Here is a 16558-nt window from a genome sequence, read left to right as displayed (position 1 = left end):
AAGCGGCGCGGGCGGCGATGGCGGCGGCCGGGCGCTGAGGCTCCGCCATGGCCGAGGGGCCGCCGAGGGGCCGCACGCCCAGCCCGGGCCCCGGGGGGGCACCGGGGCCGCCCAGCCCCCGCGCGGCCGGAGCGGCGGCGGGGTCTGCCGGGGCGCTGTCCCCGCCCGCCGCCGCCGCCTCCAAGTGGGTGCGGTTGAACGTGGGCGGCACGTACTTCGTGAGCACCCGGCAAACGCTGTGCCGGGAGCCCAAGTCCTTCCTGTGCCGTCTTTGCTGCCAGGACGGGCCCGAGCTCGGCTCCGACAAGGTGAGGCCGCGGCGGGGCCGGGACCCCCCATACCGGGACAGCCCCTCCCTGAGTCACCATGGCAGCCGGTGTCACAGGGCGCCCAGCCTTGTCCCACGAGCGGGGGAACACTCCCGGCTGCCGCTGTCCCCGAGCCTCCTGTACGGCCCCGGGCCCAGGCTGTGGATGAGCCGATGTCCCACGGTTTGGGGCACGTCACTCTGACACATCATCGGCTTGTCCCTCGTGTCCCACGGTCACGAAGGTGGTGGCATCCCCAAGAACAGGACTTGGCTCTGCCCTCGCGCCTGTGACACCCAGATGCCACAGGTTCTGATCCCTCCACCTCCCATGGACTGCGCTCAAGGAGCAGCCCACATTCCCCCGGAAGTTACAGCAGGGAAGGAAACTCCTAGAAACAGGAATGTTACAATTTCTCACCCTGAGCATGTTTGCTGTTGGTTTGGTTTTTAATATATTTCACTTCATTCTCATAAAAGATCATGGTGCACATTCCTTGCATGGCTGGACAGTTTTGAAGTCTCTGCAGTTTATTGTAAGGATTTTGCAAACAATTATTCTTGAAATTGCAGATTTTCCATAGGACCATCTGCACAAGGTGGTGTAAATACGTTGGGAGTGAGTCAGCCAGAATTAGTCAAGTCTGTTGCTGCTTCATTCAGAGTTTATTCACAAGATAAATCCTGGTTATGATTGAAATATCAGTCAGTAGCATCAGTGAGGAGAGGAGATATTTCAGAGTGGGTTTACAGAGTTTCTTTTTGCTGTAGAGTAGATTGGCAGGAGAAACAATGCTTCAAAGTTCTTAAGAGAAGGATGTGAGAGTTCTGCAGAGGGCTCGCACTTCAAAGCTGCTCAAGAGATGCTTTTGGCTGTCAGTTGATGGTTATTTAGTGCCAATAGTTGTTGTATTCCTGAACACATGGCTGGACAATTGCAATGAGTGTTTGCAGTAGTGGAAAGGGAAAAACAAAAGAACTGTTTTGGCTGTCAGGTACCTTTAGCTAGAACTTGAGATCCCATTTTCCTCCAGAGCCTCCTTGTTAAACTAGTCTGGAGAATAGGCTTAGCCAGAACACAACTGCCAGATTTTGGTTCTTACTGCAGTGAAAAAGCCCTCCTAATCCCAGCTTTTTTCTCCAGGTTCATAAACTGTGTGTACAAGTGCTTCATGTAAGGATCTGCCAGCCTTATTGGGGCTGCAATGTTCGTAGATCAGATACTGAAAAAGAAAAATGGCTTAAATGTAGCATCATTTGTACACCTCCCACAGGCAAATGAATCCAGATTCTCAAAGAGAAACTGTTTGATTTATTGTGTTAGATTGAAATTATTTTTTCCTGGTACCACTGAGCCATCCCTGTTTTGCTCTCAGGATGAGACCGGGGCCTATCTCATTGACAGAGACCCCACGTACTTTGGTCCAATACTGAACTACCTCCGGCACGGGAAGCTCATCATAAACAAGGAGCTCGCAGAGGAAGGTAAGACAAAAAGAGCAGGAAAGGCTGGAAGTGCTGTTTGATAGCACATCCAGGAGCCCTCACCATAAACTGGTGTGAGAGTGTGAGCAAGTTTCCCAGGAGTGCTGTTAGTACTGTTAATTGCTCATTAGCAGGCATTAAGTCATCAGATTCTGTGTCTTCCCAACAGCAGAGGCTGCAGCTCACAGCACACCCTGTCACTGTTCTGAGCCCAAGGTCTGTTACAGCCCATCTGCCCCTCACAGACCATGGTTCTCCCCAAACAGGCAGCTCTGAGGGCTTTGCCTTGATGGGGCTGGGTGAAGAAATAGACATTGTACCATGAGATTTCTGATAATGCCAGGGAAAGGGGAATAATCTTTCTTAAAGATCCTCTTAAGTCACAAAAGGAGGTGACAGCTAGTCAGGCATTTTCTCCTAGCCTGAGAGCAGGAGGTGGGTGGCACACTTGGGATTCTGACACCTGGGCTAGATTCGCAGTCAGCAGCAGGTTTGCATCCTTGTGACAGAATCATCTTCATTCTATCCTGTGCAAAGTAACAGAATCTGTGCTTTGGGTTCCTCCTCAGGGGTGCTGGAAGAGGCTGAGTTTTACAACATCGCGTCCCTTGTGCGGCTGGTGAAGGAGCGGATACGGGACAACGAGAACAGAACCTCTCAAGTAATGCACCTCTAGCTTATGGAGTTCTGTGGAGTCAGTTCTGTGGCACAGGAGGACAAGCATGGCTGCAGGCCCTTGCAGTAGCACTTCTTTGGTTCAGCAGTAACAGGGGAATAAATGCTGTTAGGCGGATGCAGGGCATGGCTAGCAAAGAGTCCTCAGTGTGGCTTTATAAAGCATAGACCACTGAGTCATCTCAGCACTGTAGGGCAGGGGACACTTAGAGGAGAGGAGCCAGGAGCAGAAATGGGTGATTGTAAAGGAAAACATACTGCTTTGGCAAAGAACAGCTCAAACTCTTCCTTCTCTAAACCATTTCTTCCCTTTGTCTCTGTGACATGTTTCCCGTTGATGCTCAGCTGATATCAGCACATCCAGTAGATTCAATTTCAGAAATGTTTTCAAAAAGCAGCAAATGGCTTTGAAAGCTAAAGAAGTTTTGCTTTCACTGTAGCTTAGACAACTAGAAAGCTTTTAAGAGAAGAGTGCCAGGCATATGGTTCTGTTTTGGAATCAGTGAGATAAAAAAATCCTTAGAATGCCTGTGGGGCTCTGACTTCCTAAGACGAGAGCAGGAGCTGCTTATTAATTTTCTAGAGTGATACTAGTAAAGCAATTACTAAACTACACTTAACAATTGTTCTCTGTGCTCCAGGGACCCGTGAAACATGTGTACAGAGTGCTGCAGTGCCAAGAGGAAGAGCTCACACAGATGGTGTCCACCATGTCCGACGGATGGAAATTTGAACAGGTACCATTACCAAAGAATGGCAGAATTCCCTTGAAAACTGGTTGTGGAATAATCAGAGTTGCCTGTTGAGTTACTCTTCACACTGCTCTGCTCTTCTGAATAAGCAGCCTGACCTCAGCAGCAATCCACTTGTGTCCAGTTACCTACAGGGGAGAGCAGAAGTCGCTCAAGCTGCCAGAGAGATTTCATTTTCTCTCAGGGCTTCTTGTCTCCTTGTCAAATCCCAGAGTAGTTCTTCCCTTCTGCATTTCATCACATACACCATGCCATAGCATAACAGTTATATCCAGGAAAATGATCAGAGCCATGAAAAAACACAGCACAACTTTCTTGGAACCTTAACGCCACAACTGCTGCATTTGCTAAAGAGTCTCTGAGTGACATGAGAACTTTCTGCAGATGTCTTTGCAGCACAGCTAGTTCCAGGGCTGCCGTTGCATATGGCACTAGTTCCACGTTTGGTTTCTGGAATCAAACACAGTTCTCTTATTTCTGAGGAGGGAGAACTGGAGCCAGCTGGCCTGTGTGTTATGTTATTTTATAATAAGAAACTACAGAATAGGGTCTGTGGATTACAGCAGTGTCTTCCTATTTAGTCCAGCTTCAGTACAGGTGGATGCTGTGGGAAATGTGCTGACATGAAGTGAGGCAGAAGATTAGGAACAGCACTTCCCATCAGTTGTTCTTATGGATCTGTTCTGTAATGCCTGAAAACTATCTCAGAGTGGAGAGGCGGCCAAAAACCTGCCCCTGTAAGGAAATAGTGAAATCTTGTGACCAAGAACCACTCATTGCTTCATGAAAATGCAGTTCTCCAACACCCAGGTTTTGCTGTCCAACAGTTTACAGAATCTGCCTTTCACACCCCCAAAACCTTGAGGCTATAGGCAGTGCCTTTCATGGGAACCTGTACCTTTAGATCTTTCCTAATCTTCCTTTTCAAATCTACAATCCATAAATATGGAGCTGGCTCTTCCAAAATCTATTTGGACATGGAAGTTAAGGTGCACGCTGTACATTAAAGTTTCCTGGACACACACAGTTGGTAAAAGTCACAATGCTTTCTTCAGATGACTTGGATTTATTTTCTGGAAAGCAGAACTGAGTTGTAAATGACAAATTAGCTCTGTACTCCAGGATGTCCTTTTAATGTAATAATGATGAATGAGACAGATGGGATTTCTTGGATTGAGTCCAGACCCCCTCAGCACAACAGGAATAGAATATAATCCCATTTACACAGATACCAGACTCCATCTTGGCAGCATCCAAATAAAGGACAGTGTCTGTTTGCCACATGTCCCCAGTTAATCCAACATCTGCCTGGGGTAAAGAATTCCCATTTCCACATCAGTCACAAGGCAGTTGAGAGATGAGTACAGCAAGGACCAGGCAACTTGCAATGCCTGCCCACGTCTGAGTGAAATGGATATTATATATTGCACAATCTATTTTCCCTTTTTCCACCCTCAGAAGCTGAGCAATGTTCTGCTGTGTTCAGCATTAGTTTCAAGCTGGAATTCCTTCCCGAGGCTCCAGGTGCCACTAGAGGGCTGTGGAGTTCGGATGTGTCCCTGCCTTACACACACACAGAGGAGGCTGCAGGGGACACTTAGTCCAGAACAGATCTCCCGGGACAGTCCTATCTCATAGCAACTGTAGGAATAAAATCAAAACATACTGATAGTTACCTTGGCTGTCTCCTGTTGAACAGCTGATCAGCATTGGATCTTCCTATAACTATGGAAACGAAGACCAGGCAGAATTCCTCTGTGTTGTGTCCAGGGAGCTCAACAATTCTACCAATGGCATTGTCAAGGAGCCAAGTGAGAAAGCCAAGGTAAGGCACCTGCTCAGATGTACCAGTTTGAATTCCCTGAGAAAGAAAAACCTTTCCTGCACCAAGCTGCAGCAGTAGTTCTGTGGATCAGCTTTCCCTTTGTCTTTCTATCCCCTCTTGAAAGATTTCATTATTTAGGGTAGGACAAGAGCTAAGGCTCTTTGTGCACTTCAGATTAAGACCAAAATACTGAAGGAAAGAGTAACTTGACGAGGGAGAACAGATTAGCAAGGACCTTTGAGGTTAGGTTTTGTGGTTGAAGGATGTTGCAGGGAGAAACAAGATTTTTGTTCTCTTTCAATCCTCCCCATCCCTGGAAGTGTTCAAGGCCAGGTTGGATGGGGCTCTGAGCAGCCTGGTCTAGTGGAAGGTGCCCTTGCCCATGGCAGAGGGATCGAACAAGATAAGTTTTAGGGTCCCCTCCAAACCAAACTATTCTATGAATTCACTTTTTTTTTTTTTCCCCAGAATAAAAACAAAAGGCAACATCTTTACCTCCTGGCAAGCAGCTGAGCAGGATTTCTAGAGAAGGTGCTCACTTACCCTTAACCAGCCTATCAGTTGTTGCGGTGGCATAAAAGCCTGCAAGCTGTTCTCACATTAGTCCGTGCTTCCTTTCTCTGCAAAAAACAAGGACTCTGAACAGGAACTTTTGCATTTAAATTTGTCTGAGGTTTTCATAGAAGGTCTCTTCTTTTTCAGATTCTTCAGGAGCGAGGATCCCGGATGTAATTCAAGTGTCCACTCCATTAAACTCCCAGATGTCACAGGGCAGTCCAGCTGGGCAGAGCATCTCTCCACAGAGCAACTCAGCCCTTGTACAATAACCAAGCTAATGCAAAGCAAAGCCAAGCCTGTCCTGCCAACGGCAAATAATTCTGGTCATAACCAAAGGCTTTTCTCTTACCCTGGAAACCGAGAAAGGAAAAGACTCTTCCACTTGGACAGTCCTTTCCACAAGTATTTGTTTTATTTACTTGGCCAGCGCTGTATTGAATTTTTCCAACAATGGCTGGGCTGGATTCCCAGTCAGAGCCTTTGTGAAGGTTGCTCAGGTCCCCAGGCCCTTGTAATCAGTTCCACCTTCCACAGGCTACTGTGGGTGGGAAGGTCCATATTTAAGCTGTGCCATAGCTTGCACCCAGGTCTGCCACCAGAAAAGTGCAGGGACCTTGCAGGGCTCCCCCCCCTTCTCCCCCAAATCTGAAGAACAGGGCTTTAAAAGGAGGAACAAAACAACCACTCCTAAAAAACCCTCACAAACCTTTCTGTCCTTGCTTTGTATCTGTTCCTTGTTCAATTCCTAAGAGCTGAGTTTAGATCTGAGGGGAGGGGAGTTGTGTGTCCATCTGACATGGGTCTCACCGGTAACACAATTCCACATGGGCTCCTGGTATTTTCCAAAGCCCATTACTTTGTATACATAAACAAAGAGGCCTGTGTTCACCCAAAACAGTGATAGAGTTATAATCCCATCCTTTACACTTCTCCACAGAGGAAGAGTGTGATATCTTCCCCCGCAGTACCCTGCCATGGCCATATCTTAGCCTGGTGCAAAGTCACAAGGTTTAGGGACTTGCTGCTGCCAAGTTCAGCTTTGCCTTGTTTGTCTCCAGCAGTGTGGGCTCTGTTTCCTTCCTTCTCACCAGGGAGGGCTTCAGACAGAATTTCTTTTGTACTGTTCCAAGCAGGTAGGTTTGTCTGATCCCACAAGATCCTTTGCGGAGGAGATCCCCTATTTACACACAATGATTTACCTGCAGCCCCCTCATGTCCCCACCTTTAAGAGATCACCTCAAATTACAGAGGGACATCACAGAGCCCTGGTGGGGGGGTTTGGTAAAAAGTTGCCAAACTATTGTAATGTTTCTTGTCCAAAGTGATGTGTCAACTTTTGTGACTTTTCTTTTCTTTCCTTTTTTTTTTTTTTTTTTTTTTTTATGGAATGCCTTGGATGGATGTGCAAAATGTTCGTTTGTGCCTCTCTTGAATTCTAATCTTAGCCAAACTGCAGTCACTGGTTCCCCTCTGTTACTCTGTGCCACCCCTAACCAAGGGCATGTCCCTCCTAGTCTGGTAAATGGAATTTCATAGGAATTTGCTGCATGTTTTTCCCCTTTCATCCTGGCTTTGTTCTTTGTAGCCTGAGTGTCCCGGCACTTGGGTCATTTTCAGTCAAGTCCCAAACTGACATTACAGCAAAGCTTCGGAGATGCTGGAATTCAGACATTGACAAGCTCAGAGCAGATGTTTCTCAATAAGCTACCAGAAGATTCCTCACCTGAACTGAGGGGTTGGGCTCCTTTCTGGAGGACTTCAGCTACCCATGTTCTCCTGAAAGTTTTGACACAGAATTAGGCAGGTTTTCCATCTTAACCACTTGTTGCTGAGAGGGTCCTGCCAACAGTCCAACAACCAGTTCAGCAACCAAGATGTGCAGCAAAGACACTGAGTGGCACCGCTGTGCTCTGCCTGTCTCCAGTCCTTTTGCATGTCATCTTGCCTGTCCTTCATCCTGCTTTGCCAACGTACCTCCTCCGGTGGAGCCCTTGCCTCATTCTCAAGACAGACTGGTTAATTGTCTGTGCTAGATTAGTCCTGGTAACAACAGATTGTGCCAAATGTCTTTGAATTCATATTGTGTCAGTGACAGGCTGTTGAATCACATCTGGCTTTCCATCACGCTGAAAAACCCGGCTCTGCTTCCCTCCATCTGCCCTGTTTATAACATGGTGAGCTGGTGTTGTGTGATCAGACTACACACCTTGGCTGGGCCTGAACAACACTGTGATGTGTACAGATCTCCCTCCTCTGTCCCTATGCTGTAGCCTCAGCCATTGTCTGTGCTCATAGCTAAGAAATCAAGCACATGTATGCAAGTTAGCAGCCTGAAAAGCCCTTTAACACTCTCATTTGTCTTACTCCCCTTCCTCAGAGGAGGGAGTCTTTGGGAACTGGTCAAGAAATACCAAACTAAAGGCAACAGGAACAGGTCAGGCTGTGTTTGTCACATTGATGCCAGCTGAACACCTTGGAGCTCAAAGCAACACTGGCTGCAGAGGGAGACTTTCTGTCCAGTACAGCTCAAGTAGACAAGAATAACAAACACTTCCCTGGCTTCTTTGTGTCACCAAAAACGCCACACGTGGTGAAGCCCACTGGAGGGTTTGCCTGATGCAGTGATGCCATTGCTCTCCCCTCTGAGCCACAGAGAGCCTAAAAGTGATCATTAGCAGGTGAATGGCACAGCTGCTTAACTGATGAGCACAAGAAAGATCAGAATTGCATCTTGATTTTCCCTTTTGTGCTGCTTTTGGCAGTGAGAAGGTGCCAGGGGACCACGGACTCTGGGTTCCATTGCAGGATCCTTTGAAGTTCAGCAGAACAAGTTTATGGTAGAAAACCAATCATTGGTACTGGATGCTCAAGTTTTTGAGTGATATTTAGGACCAGGCATGAAGTCCATCCAGAGCAGGTACATTCCCAGTGAAGTATTTCTCCTTCCCTGACTGTGCTAAGTTACCTTTACCCTGAGACAGGGCTGGTGCCAGCGTTATCCCTTCTGTGCTCAAACAGGGCTTTTCCTTCCATTGCCTTTCACTCAGTCACAACTATATCAAAATTAGTGCTGAATTAGGATGAAATTTGTCCCGTTCACTCTAAAAAAGTGTAGCATGTTGTGGTGAGTAGAGTAGGAGAGCAGGGGTAGATCTACTGGCTGTCCAAGAGCACTTACGCCTCTTGGGAAGGTTCACTTTAAAGCATTAATCCTGGGAATGGAGTGTATGACACTTTTGGTTTTTTAAAAACTTTCCCAGTGGCCTAAATTGTTCCATTATGGCAAGACTGGAAATAACCTCTTGAAGTGTCTTTGTTTCTGCACATTTTTAAAAACTGATTTTTCTCAGGGGTGACTGAGTGGGCTGAGGCGAAGGGAGCCTAGTTGGCTGTGGGGCAGGGGCCGGAGTAGCTGGGCCGTGGGCTCCTACCCGGAGGTTTTGTACAGTTTGTCACATATCAGTGCCCTTTGCTACTGTTTCTGTTTGTTTATTAAATGTGTTTGAATAACAGTTGAGATGCTGTGATTATTTTTTTTTTTCCCAGTTAAGATTCTGAAATGGGTTTGAAAAGTTTGAAGCGCAGTCTGCAGCCTGCTGCTTTGCCTGCACCACACAGATACTGCATTATGGTGGAAGAAATGTGCAGATTGGGCACTTGCTTCTGGCTTCAATTCACTTCTAACAATCATTTGCCAAAAGGAGAATCTGGAGTCCTCCTAGGCCGCTTTCAGGGATAAAAGTACAACTAAAGCTTGTTTCTGATGTTTTCATCTATAAAATAATCTCAAATTCCACATTTATCCTAACCATTTCCACTGATAACCACAAGCAAGTAGAATATTAATACAGCCACTAAATGTGAGTAGCTAAAACAGGAAGAGGATTTTTTTTTTCCTGTCAGCTGTCATTTGCTAAACCCCTACTCGACACTGGACCACATGGAGGAAGGGTCTTGCTGTTTGAGCTTTGGTGCTGCCAGAGGTTGGATGACATTGGCAATTCAGGCCCAAGGACGCAAGAATGGGAAGTCTTGGATTGAGTTAATCCTATTCTTGATTACAAGTGGCTGTTGCCTCCTGTGGGTACTCTGAAGGCTGCCAGTCTCCGTCCTCACTGCCACAAGACCCTCAAAGCCACAGAGCAGGGATGGGCTGACACATACCCAAACCAGGGTTTAACACCAGTACAGTGGAAGAGGATGAGACTCTCCCCACACAGGGAGCTCACCAGAAATCATAGCTAAACCAAGTCACCACACAGCATGAGATGATTTAAGACAGTATTTTCAAACTTCTTGACCCATTTCTCTAGCCCAGACCTGACTGCAGGTCTGCACTGCCAGTGAATTTGCCCAAAGCAAAGCCACACTTCAAGTGCTAGCAGAGTCTTGGGCAGAGGTGGATACTGCAGGGCTGGCACCACTGACACCACACACATATTTGTTCATTAGGGACGGCCTGTCAGCAGAAATTCAGGTTACAGCCAGCATTTACATAATGCCATAACCTCCCTGCTACCCCACCTTACGGCTGCCCGATAAGGCCACATAAGCTGGAAAAGACTTTGCAGGACCTTTAACCAGCTCCAGGTCTGCCAGGCAGGTGGCTCCTCTAACACAATGCTATGTCACCATGCAGGAGACACAAGCATTACTCAGTGGTTCCTACAGGAACTGCAAGCTGGAGCTGCCAGGTCTTTGCACCATCCCTCACTTTCCCATCCAAGGCTGTGAAACCCATTAACTCCTTTAAAAATTAATTTCTTTACTCGCTACAGGAAACAGGTGATGCCTCAGCATTACCAAGTGATGCGAGGTTGTGCAGGATTGGCAGCGTGTGTTAACTTACCCAAAATAAAAATCAACCCTGTACATCAGTTCTTAATGTGCTGGTCCTGCTGCTGCCAGGAGCCCAAAGCTCAGCTCTCCCTGTTGCCAAACCCAGGCTACTCTAGAGCTGCTGCAGCAGCAGAAGAGAAAGGGGGGATGGTTTGCAGCAGAACTGACCTCAACAGAGGGTTATGGCCCTGACTCTTGTCTGGGTTGATCAGAGCACCCCAGGCTGCCTCCCAACACTGTTGCCCCAAGAAGATGTGGGATATCCAGTGAAGGCACATCCCCAGGGACAAGTAGCTCCTATGAGTGAGGGTCTCTGTCCATGGGGCTGTGCCACCACCAAGGCAGGAGGTGAACGGCACCACAAAAACAGGATTTCATACCTGCACATAGCAGGATTTGGTCCCTCCTACCCCCAGAGACAACTAGGGGGAAAAACTTCTCCAGGTGGCTTTGCCAGGTGCTTGGGGAAAAGATGAGTGACAAAACATCACAGATTTTATGATAGCCAGAGTAAAGTCAGTAGATAGTGCATGCACCAAGCTATGGCAGAGGGGCTTGAAAATCCCCTCATCAGACTTTTCTGCACTGGAAAACATAAAAGGAGCCATTTTACATCCTCCTCTGGAAAGAGAGGCTCAGGCCCCCTCTTGTCTCCAAGGCTGTGTCCAGGGCCCACCAGGCTCCCTGGGGCTGGTGCTCACCTCCCCACAACACTCCCATTAGTCACACCAGCTGGCAGCTCACCTTGCCCCTGACAGTTTTGCCTAGAAAACAATTAATTAATTGGTTTTTCTGGCCTGCCTGCTCGTGTCCGTGGACAAAGAGGAAATAGTAATTGACATTAAAGATAGAAAAGGGTTTTAGCAGTGTCAGGCACCTATCAGCATCCAACTGCTTGGCCTGAGGCTCCAGCAAAATTCAGTGGAAACTGAGGCTGCACTTCTCCTCTGTGCACGTGGGAGGGTGAAATGCAGCGGTGCAGAGGTCCTGCCACAGCCAAACGTGCATCTTGCACAACCCCTCCACATGCTTTTCTGCTCTGCCTCAGGCTCTCACACACAGCCGAAGGTCAATTCCTCACTTACCCATCCACCCTCACCCGGAACAAAGTAATCAAGCCAGATCTGACTGCAGACAGGAAGCCTGCAGATATTTTCAACTCAGCTTACTAACTTGTTTGGGAAACAAGGACCTTGGCCATGTCCTTCCACATAGATCTGGCTTTGAGGCAGTTATTGACGGTTTTACACAACTTTCACATGGTAAATAACTGCCACATACCCTCTTGCTTTCCAGGCTGGAGAAACACGTTGGTTACTCCAAACCACAGTAAAGAAAGAGTTGCAATGCCCTAGTAATTACCTTCATATTGTGGTGCAACAGAAGAGCAAAAGCTTATCTCAAAAGATATTTGACCTTCTGGTAATATATCCTGTTAGAGGCCTCCATCCCTCCCAGGTGTTTCCCAGATTTCAGCAGGTAGGAGTCTGACCCAAGTCCATCAGCAGTGTGAAGTGCATACAGTCCTCAAGTTTCATCAGTGAGCTGAGAACTCCACTGGTCTCTGTGTCACCAAGAATATCCTTGAGCTCAGGGCCATCTAGGCAGCAGGTCCTTTACCACAGCCAGGAAAACATGCACCAGTGAGCTTGATGAATTCAAATGACAGCATCTAAAAATGAAGAAAACCATTTGGGCAACCAAGCAAGGAGACAGACCTTTAACCTGAACACTGAGTTCAAGATGTCTTAGAAAAGCGGGCAGATTAGACACCAAACGGACAGAAAACACTAATAAATGGTCATCCTCAACCCAATGTTCCAGTATGTTTTTACCTAAAATTTTAATACAAAGAAAAATGTAAAAAGTAGGAAGAGTCATATTTGCCAAACTAAAGGGGATTTGCCCATGAAACAAGGTCTCAAGGCCACATTTTGCTGTTTCCATACCCCTCCGAAAATATGACACTAAGGCGCACAGGGACCTGCACTTCCCACCAGGATAGAGTTCCTGCCTTTCCTTTTCCAGAAATCACAAAACTGAACATTGTGATCCCTCTGAGTATGAGCAGGAAGAGCCTCAGTGTCAGCACTAAGTTGCTGTATCTTCTCTTCTACCCTGTTGTGACCTCTAAGCAACACCCATATCTTCCTCAGAGCAGGACATCTTCCTTGGACAGGAGACTTGGGCAGGGCCTGGCTGGGATGGCAGAGCATCTGCTGAGTGTTAAAGAGCCAAAGCTGAATAGCTGGAGCCCAAAAACCCGCTGGCTTCCTAAAAATACATGCTCCAAAATTTCTGGCTGAACACCTTCAACCCTGCACAACATCCTCCACCTGCTCCACAGATCCAGCAGTCAGCCACAAGGAAACACTTCTTTTGATCCTAGTCCCAATGAGTCTCTTATTCCTTATTAATAAAAGCCAATTTAAATCATAATTAAAAGCTTGTTCAAGGGAACATTCAGCCACTGCTCAGGATCAAAATATCAATCTATGAAAGAGATGCCCTGCAGCAGAGCCATGCTTCCCACAGCTGCATCACATCTTACTTCTCTCTTCCTCTGCCATATCCTCACCTACTGCAGGAATTTTCTTGCAGCTAATGACAAGATAACTTCATTTCTTGAAAAGCCTGGTTTTCCCAGGAATGTGCCCCCCCCCCCCAAATCTTCCCAAATGCAGGCAATTGCTGGAAGAAAAGCACCAGCAGCTTCCAGATATCCTCAGTAACCTCAGCCAGGCTCCTAGCAAGGACCTCCATCTGTTCAGATACTCCATGCCACCATTGGTCCCTCTCTCTGTCCACTCCCAGGGCAGGCCAGGGCAGTGTGACAGGTTAGTGTCACACAGCATGAGCCAGAGTTCTTCCCAAAGCCACCTTCATCATGAGTTTATACAATGTCTTCCTCAGACTCACCTCTAGATCCCCATTGCCTCAGGGGATGTTGTCCTTCTTAGCACCACACTTTGTACACAAAGCACAGGCTCTGGGACAGCTGGGACCAGAGGGGATGGTGGCAGTCAGGAGGGCAAGGGCCAGCATGCACACAAACCATCTGCAGTCACCCACCAGCCACAGATCCACTACTGGGATAAAGAGCAGAGACAAGCCACAACTTGCTGAATTCCTGCAGGCAAGCTGTCAGTGCATGCTCTGGTGCCAGCTGCCTTCTCAGCTCTCATTTCCCATCTCCAGGCTAAGCCGTGTTATCCCAGCACTGGCTAATGGCCATTAAACCTAGTCCCAAATGGGGGATTTCTCACCTGGTCTTATACCCACATTGTCAGTGAGTAAGGAGCGCAAAGCAGCCAGGCAGACCCCAAGTCAACCCAGGAGAGCAGAAAGCAGCAGTGAAATTGAACAAAAAGCGATTCACGCAAGGATCTGGACTTAAATGCAGCTGGGGAACAAACAGGATGGAGGGGTGTGGGAGGAGGACACAGATGAGGCTGGTTGGGCTAATTAAGACCAGTTAGTGCAGGCAGGACCCTGATCCCTTTTGCAGGGGGAGGATGTGGGAGTGATGCTATGGGAACTGCTTGGGAAAGTCAGGATAAACAGCACTCCCTCCATCTTTGGCACAGCACCATTTTCTACTAGCAGAGCTGGTCTGAAGGGGTTTTTCCAGGGTTGCTCAGATCCTCCCCCAGCCTCAGGAACCTGTTTTCAGGTGCTCTGAGACCTCAGTTTCTGTTGGGTCTGTCTATGTTCCAGGGATGGATCAGAGCAAGAGTTTGTGACTGAACCTGGGGAACGAACAGCTCCCTGCCACAAAGCGCTCTGCAATCCCATAGCTGAAATGTCACTTCATTTCCCTTGCTTTAGACAAAAAACAAAACCCAAAACCAAACAAACACCCACACTTCCTCTGCAAGAATTAATCTGCCAGAGGATTTGCTAATCTGGATCTTTGGAGCAAATTCAACTGGTCTTTCTCAAGTGTGATTGCAAACTCTGAGGCATTTGCACTTTGGTATCCACCACAAAGAATCACAGAACCATTTCCAACCAAAGGTTGGAAAATACCTTTAAGATTATTGAGTCCAGCCATTAACCCAGCACTGCCAAGGCCACTGCTAAACCCAGTTTTTAAGTCCCAAAGCTGCTGCTGAGGCTCCTGAGCATGGGGCTGGTTTACCAAGCTGTAACATGCTGGTAAGGACAGGGAGAGAGCAGGGGACTTGCAGCCACCTCCACGGTGCCCCAGGCACAGCCTGTCCCCTGAGGGCTGCAACCAACTGCTGACAAGTGACATCCAGCAGAGACAAGCCCGTAGCACTGGGCCAGACTGCACCACTTGGGCTGATGCTTTAATCAGAGCTAAATCTGGATTCCCTGCTGTCACCTCACTGGATGACCTTGGAAAAGTCATCTGGGATATAATATAAGCTAAACGGGAGAGGATGGCAAAGCAAGCCATGGTCTCAGGATGAAAAGGTACTTTAAAAGTCACTTATAAAGGTATTTACCAAGACAAGTGCTTGGCTTTCCTACCCTCCTACCCTGAGTGACCCCAAAAAGCAGTTTACCACCCCACTCAGTTTACACAGTAAACATCTTGCTTCTGTACATGCAGCTTATTTTACACATTCATTAAATATGTGTCCAGGTCATGCCAGGGCTGAGCATGATGGCAGAAAGGTGCAAGAAATCTTCTTCTCCATTCCCATTCCTGTTTTTAAGCTGCAGACATTGTCCAGTCTCTGAACACCCCCTCCAAGCCCCATTGCTTTGGGCAGTAGTTCTGTGTCCCCGCAGCCTGACTTTCCTGCTGGACCCTGTGGCTGGGTCTCCCTCCTCAGTGACTCCAGAGAAGAAGTGGGCTGCTCATCTCCCTGCAGAGGTGCCCCAGCTACAAGCTCTTACTGAAGACTATAAATGTCATTATTTGCATAATATAAACCTGAATTTGTGAAATAAAAACCTCTTCCTTTGAGGTGAGCTACATAAATGCTGCAGGTTGTTGTGTCTCTTGGCATAAAGGGCTCCCTGTTCTTCCAGGGAGCAGCCAGGAACCCTCATGCCAGCATCTGTTTGTCCCCCATCAGAGCTGAGAGAAACTGAGGCACAGAAGATGGGTGAATCACTGTGTGAGCACTCCTGGTCTGCTGCCATAAACAACAGCTACGAGGGCTGCTCCACAACAGCTAGGCAAATCCAAGGTTTGGATGCTGATGTCTTGGGGAATCACTGGAAGAAGAAATAACATTCAGACATGAACAGGAGAGGATTAGCTTATCAGGGCAGACAGTGGCTGCCAGAGAGTGACTGGAGAGAAAGACTGAAACAGGCAGTTGTTCCCTGTGTCCCGTCCAGGACACTCATGTGCCCTCAGGTGCTCCACAGGCTGATAGAGAGAAGCACCTTTGCACTCTTCACTGGCTCCCAACAAAAGCACACTGTTTGCAGTAGGCATCCAGGTGTGGCTATTGCTGTGAACTCCGATCCTATTCCCAACCCTACTAATATGGAATGATCAAGTGCGTGTGAAAATCTGCCTGTGTTTCGCAGGTGTCCCAGTCCTGTCACGTTCACTGCTTAACACCAGGAGCAGGTTGCCTGAGAGCATCAAGCCCACAGGAGCAGGACAACGCACACCAGCCCTCCACTTTCACACCATCCACCCTATCTGGATACCTTGGAAGGGTTAATCCGAGGGTTTGCGGCGCCACTGTTGCTCAGTGTGGCACAGACGGCTAAGCCAGAGCTGGAAAAAACTTGTTCCTTTACCTTTGTAAAAGGAGGCAGTGAGGAGGCAGCGAGAGGTCGTGTGGCACCTGCAGCACATCCCCAGGGTCCTTGCAGTGACTGCGTAGGTCAGGCTGCCCTTGGGAAAAGGTGTCCTGCAGCCTGGGGCAGAAGGTGGACGAAAGCCATGGGGTCTGCAGCCCCACTGGAGAGTCCTCCCCCATAAGCAGGCACCCAGGGAGATGTGAGGGGAGCCAGGAATCCGCTGGACAAACTCAAAAGTTGGACAGGGCAGCTGGGAACAGAGAAGAGCTGTGATTCTGCCTTTTTTTGCAGGTTTGCTGTTGCCGGGGAGAGGTTTTAGGCTGTTATCCAGCTAATTCACACCACAGAGACAAGCACTTGAATTAGTTGCATTATCTGCGC

At 48.0% G+C, this 16558-nt stretch overlaps 1 protein-coding gene and 1 long non-coding RNA gene across 2 annotated transcripts; one reads left to right on the top strand and one right to left on the bottom strand.

The window, feature by feature from the left end:
• The first annotated feature begins 47 nt into the window (after positions 1-47).
• On the top strand, positions 48-9114 carry KCTD2 (potassium channel tetramerization domain containing 2). The gene is made up of 6 exons (XM_053960733.1): positions 48-308; positions 1684-1792; positions 2362-2453; positions 3109-3204; positions 4919-5044; positions 5747-9114. The coding sequence occupies exons 1-6, from the start codon at positions 48-50 to the stop codon at positions 5774-5776; spliced, it is 714 nt and encodes a 237-aa protein (XP_053816708.1). The 3' UTR covers positions 5777-9114.
• Positions 9115-11847: 2733 nt separating this feature from the next.
• LOC128797833 (uncharacterized) lies at positions 11848-16411 on the bottom strand. Its single transcript, XR_008434244.1, has 2 exons — positions 16175-16411; positions 11848-12113 (listed from the first exon to the last, which is right to left on the bottom strand). It is a non-coding gene; the product is annotated as an uncharacterized LOC128797833 (long non-coding RNA).
• Positions 16412-16558: the final 147 nt, after the last annotated feature.

The sequence above is a fragment of the Vidua chalybeata genome, chromosome 19 (genome assembly GCF_026979565.1).
Source record: "Vidua chalybeata isolate OUT-0048 chromosome 19, bVidCha1 merged haplotype, whole genome shotgun sequence".
In the NCBI taxonomy this organism is placed as follows: Eukaryota; Metazoa; Chordata; class Aves; order Passeriformes; family Viduidae; genus Vidua; species Vidua chalybeata.
The sequence above is the reverse complement of the archived record's forward strand: the minus strand, read 5'-3'. Positions and strand labels throughout refer to the sequence as shown.

Excerpts from the sequence above, each read along its gene's own strand:
- KCTD2 (XM_053960733.1), top strand. The coding sequence starts at position 48 with ATGGCCGAGGGGCCGCCGAGGGGCCGCACGCCCAGCCCGGGCCCCGGG. Across the intron at positions 309-1,683 it reads CCGAGCTCGGCTCCGACAAG|GATGAGACCGGGGCCTATCT; the intron begins GTGAGGCCGCGG and ends TTTTGCTCTCAG. Across the intron at positions 1,793-2,361 it reads CAAGGAGCTCGCAGAGGAAG|GGGTGCTGGAAGAGGCTGAG; the intron begins GTAAGACAAAAA and ends GTTCCTCCTCAG.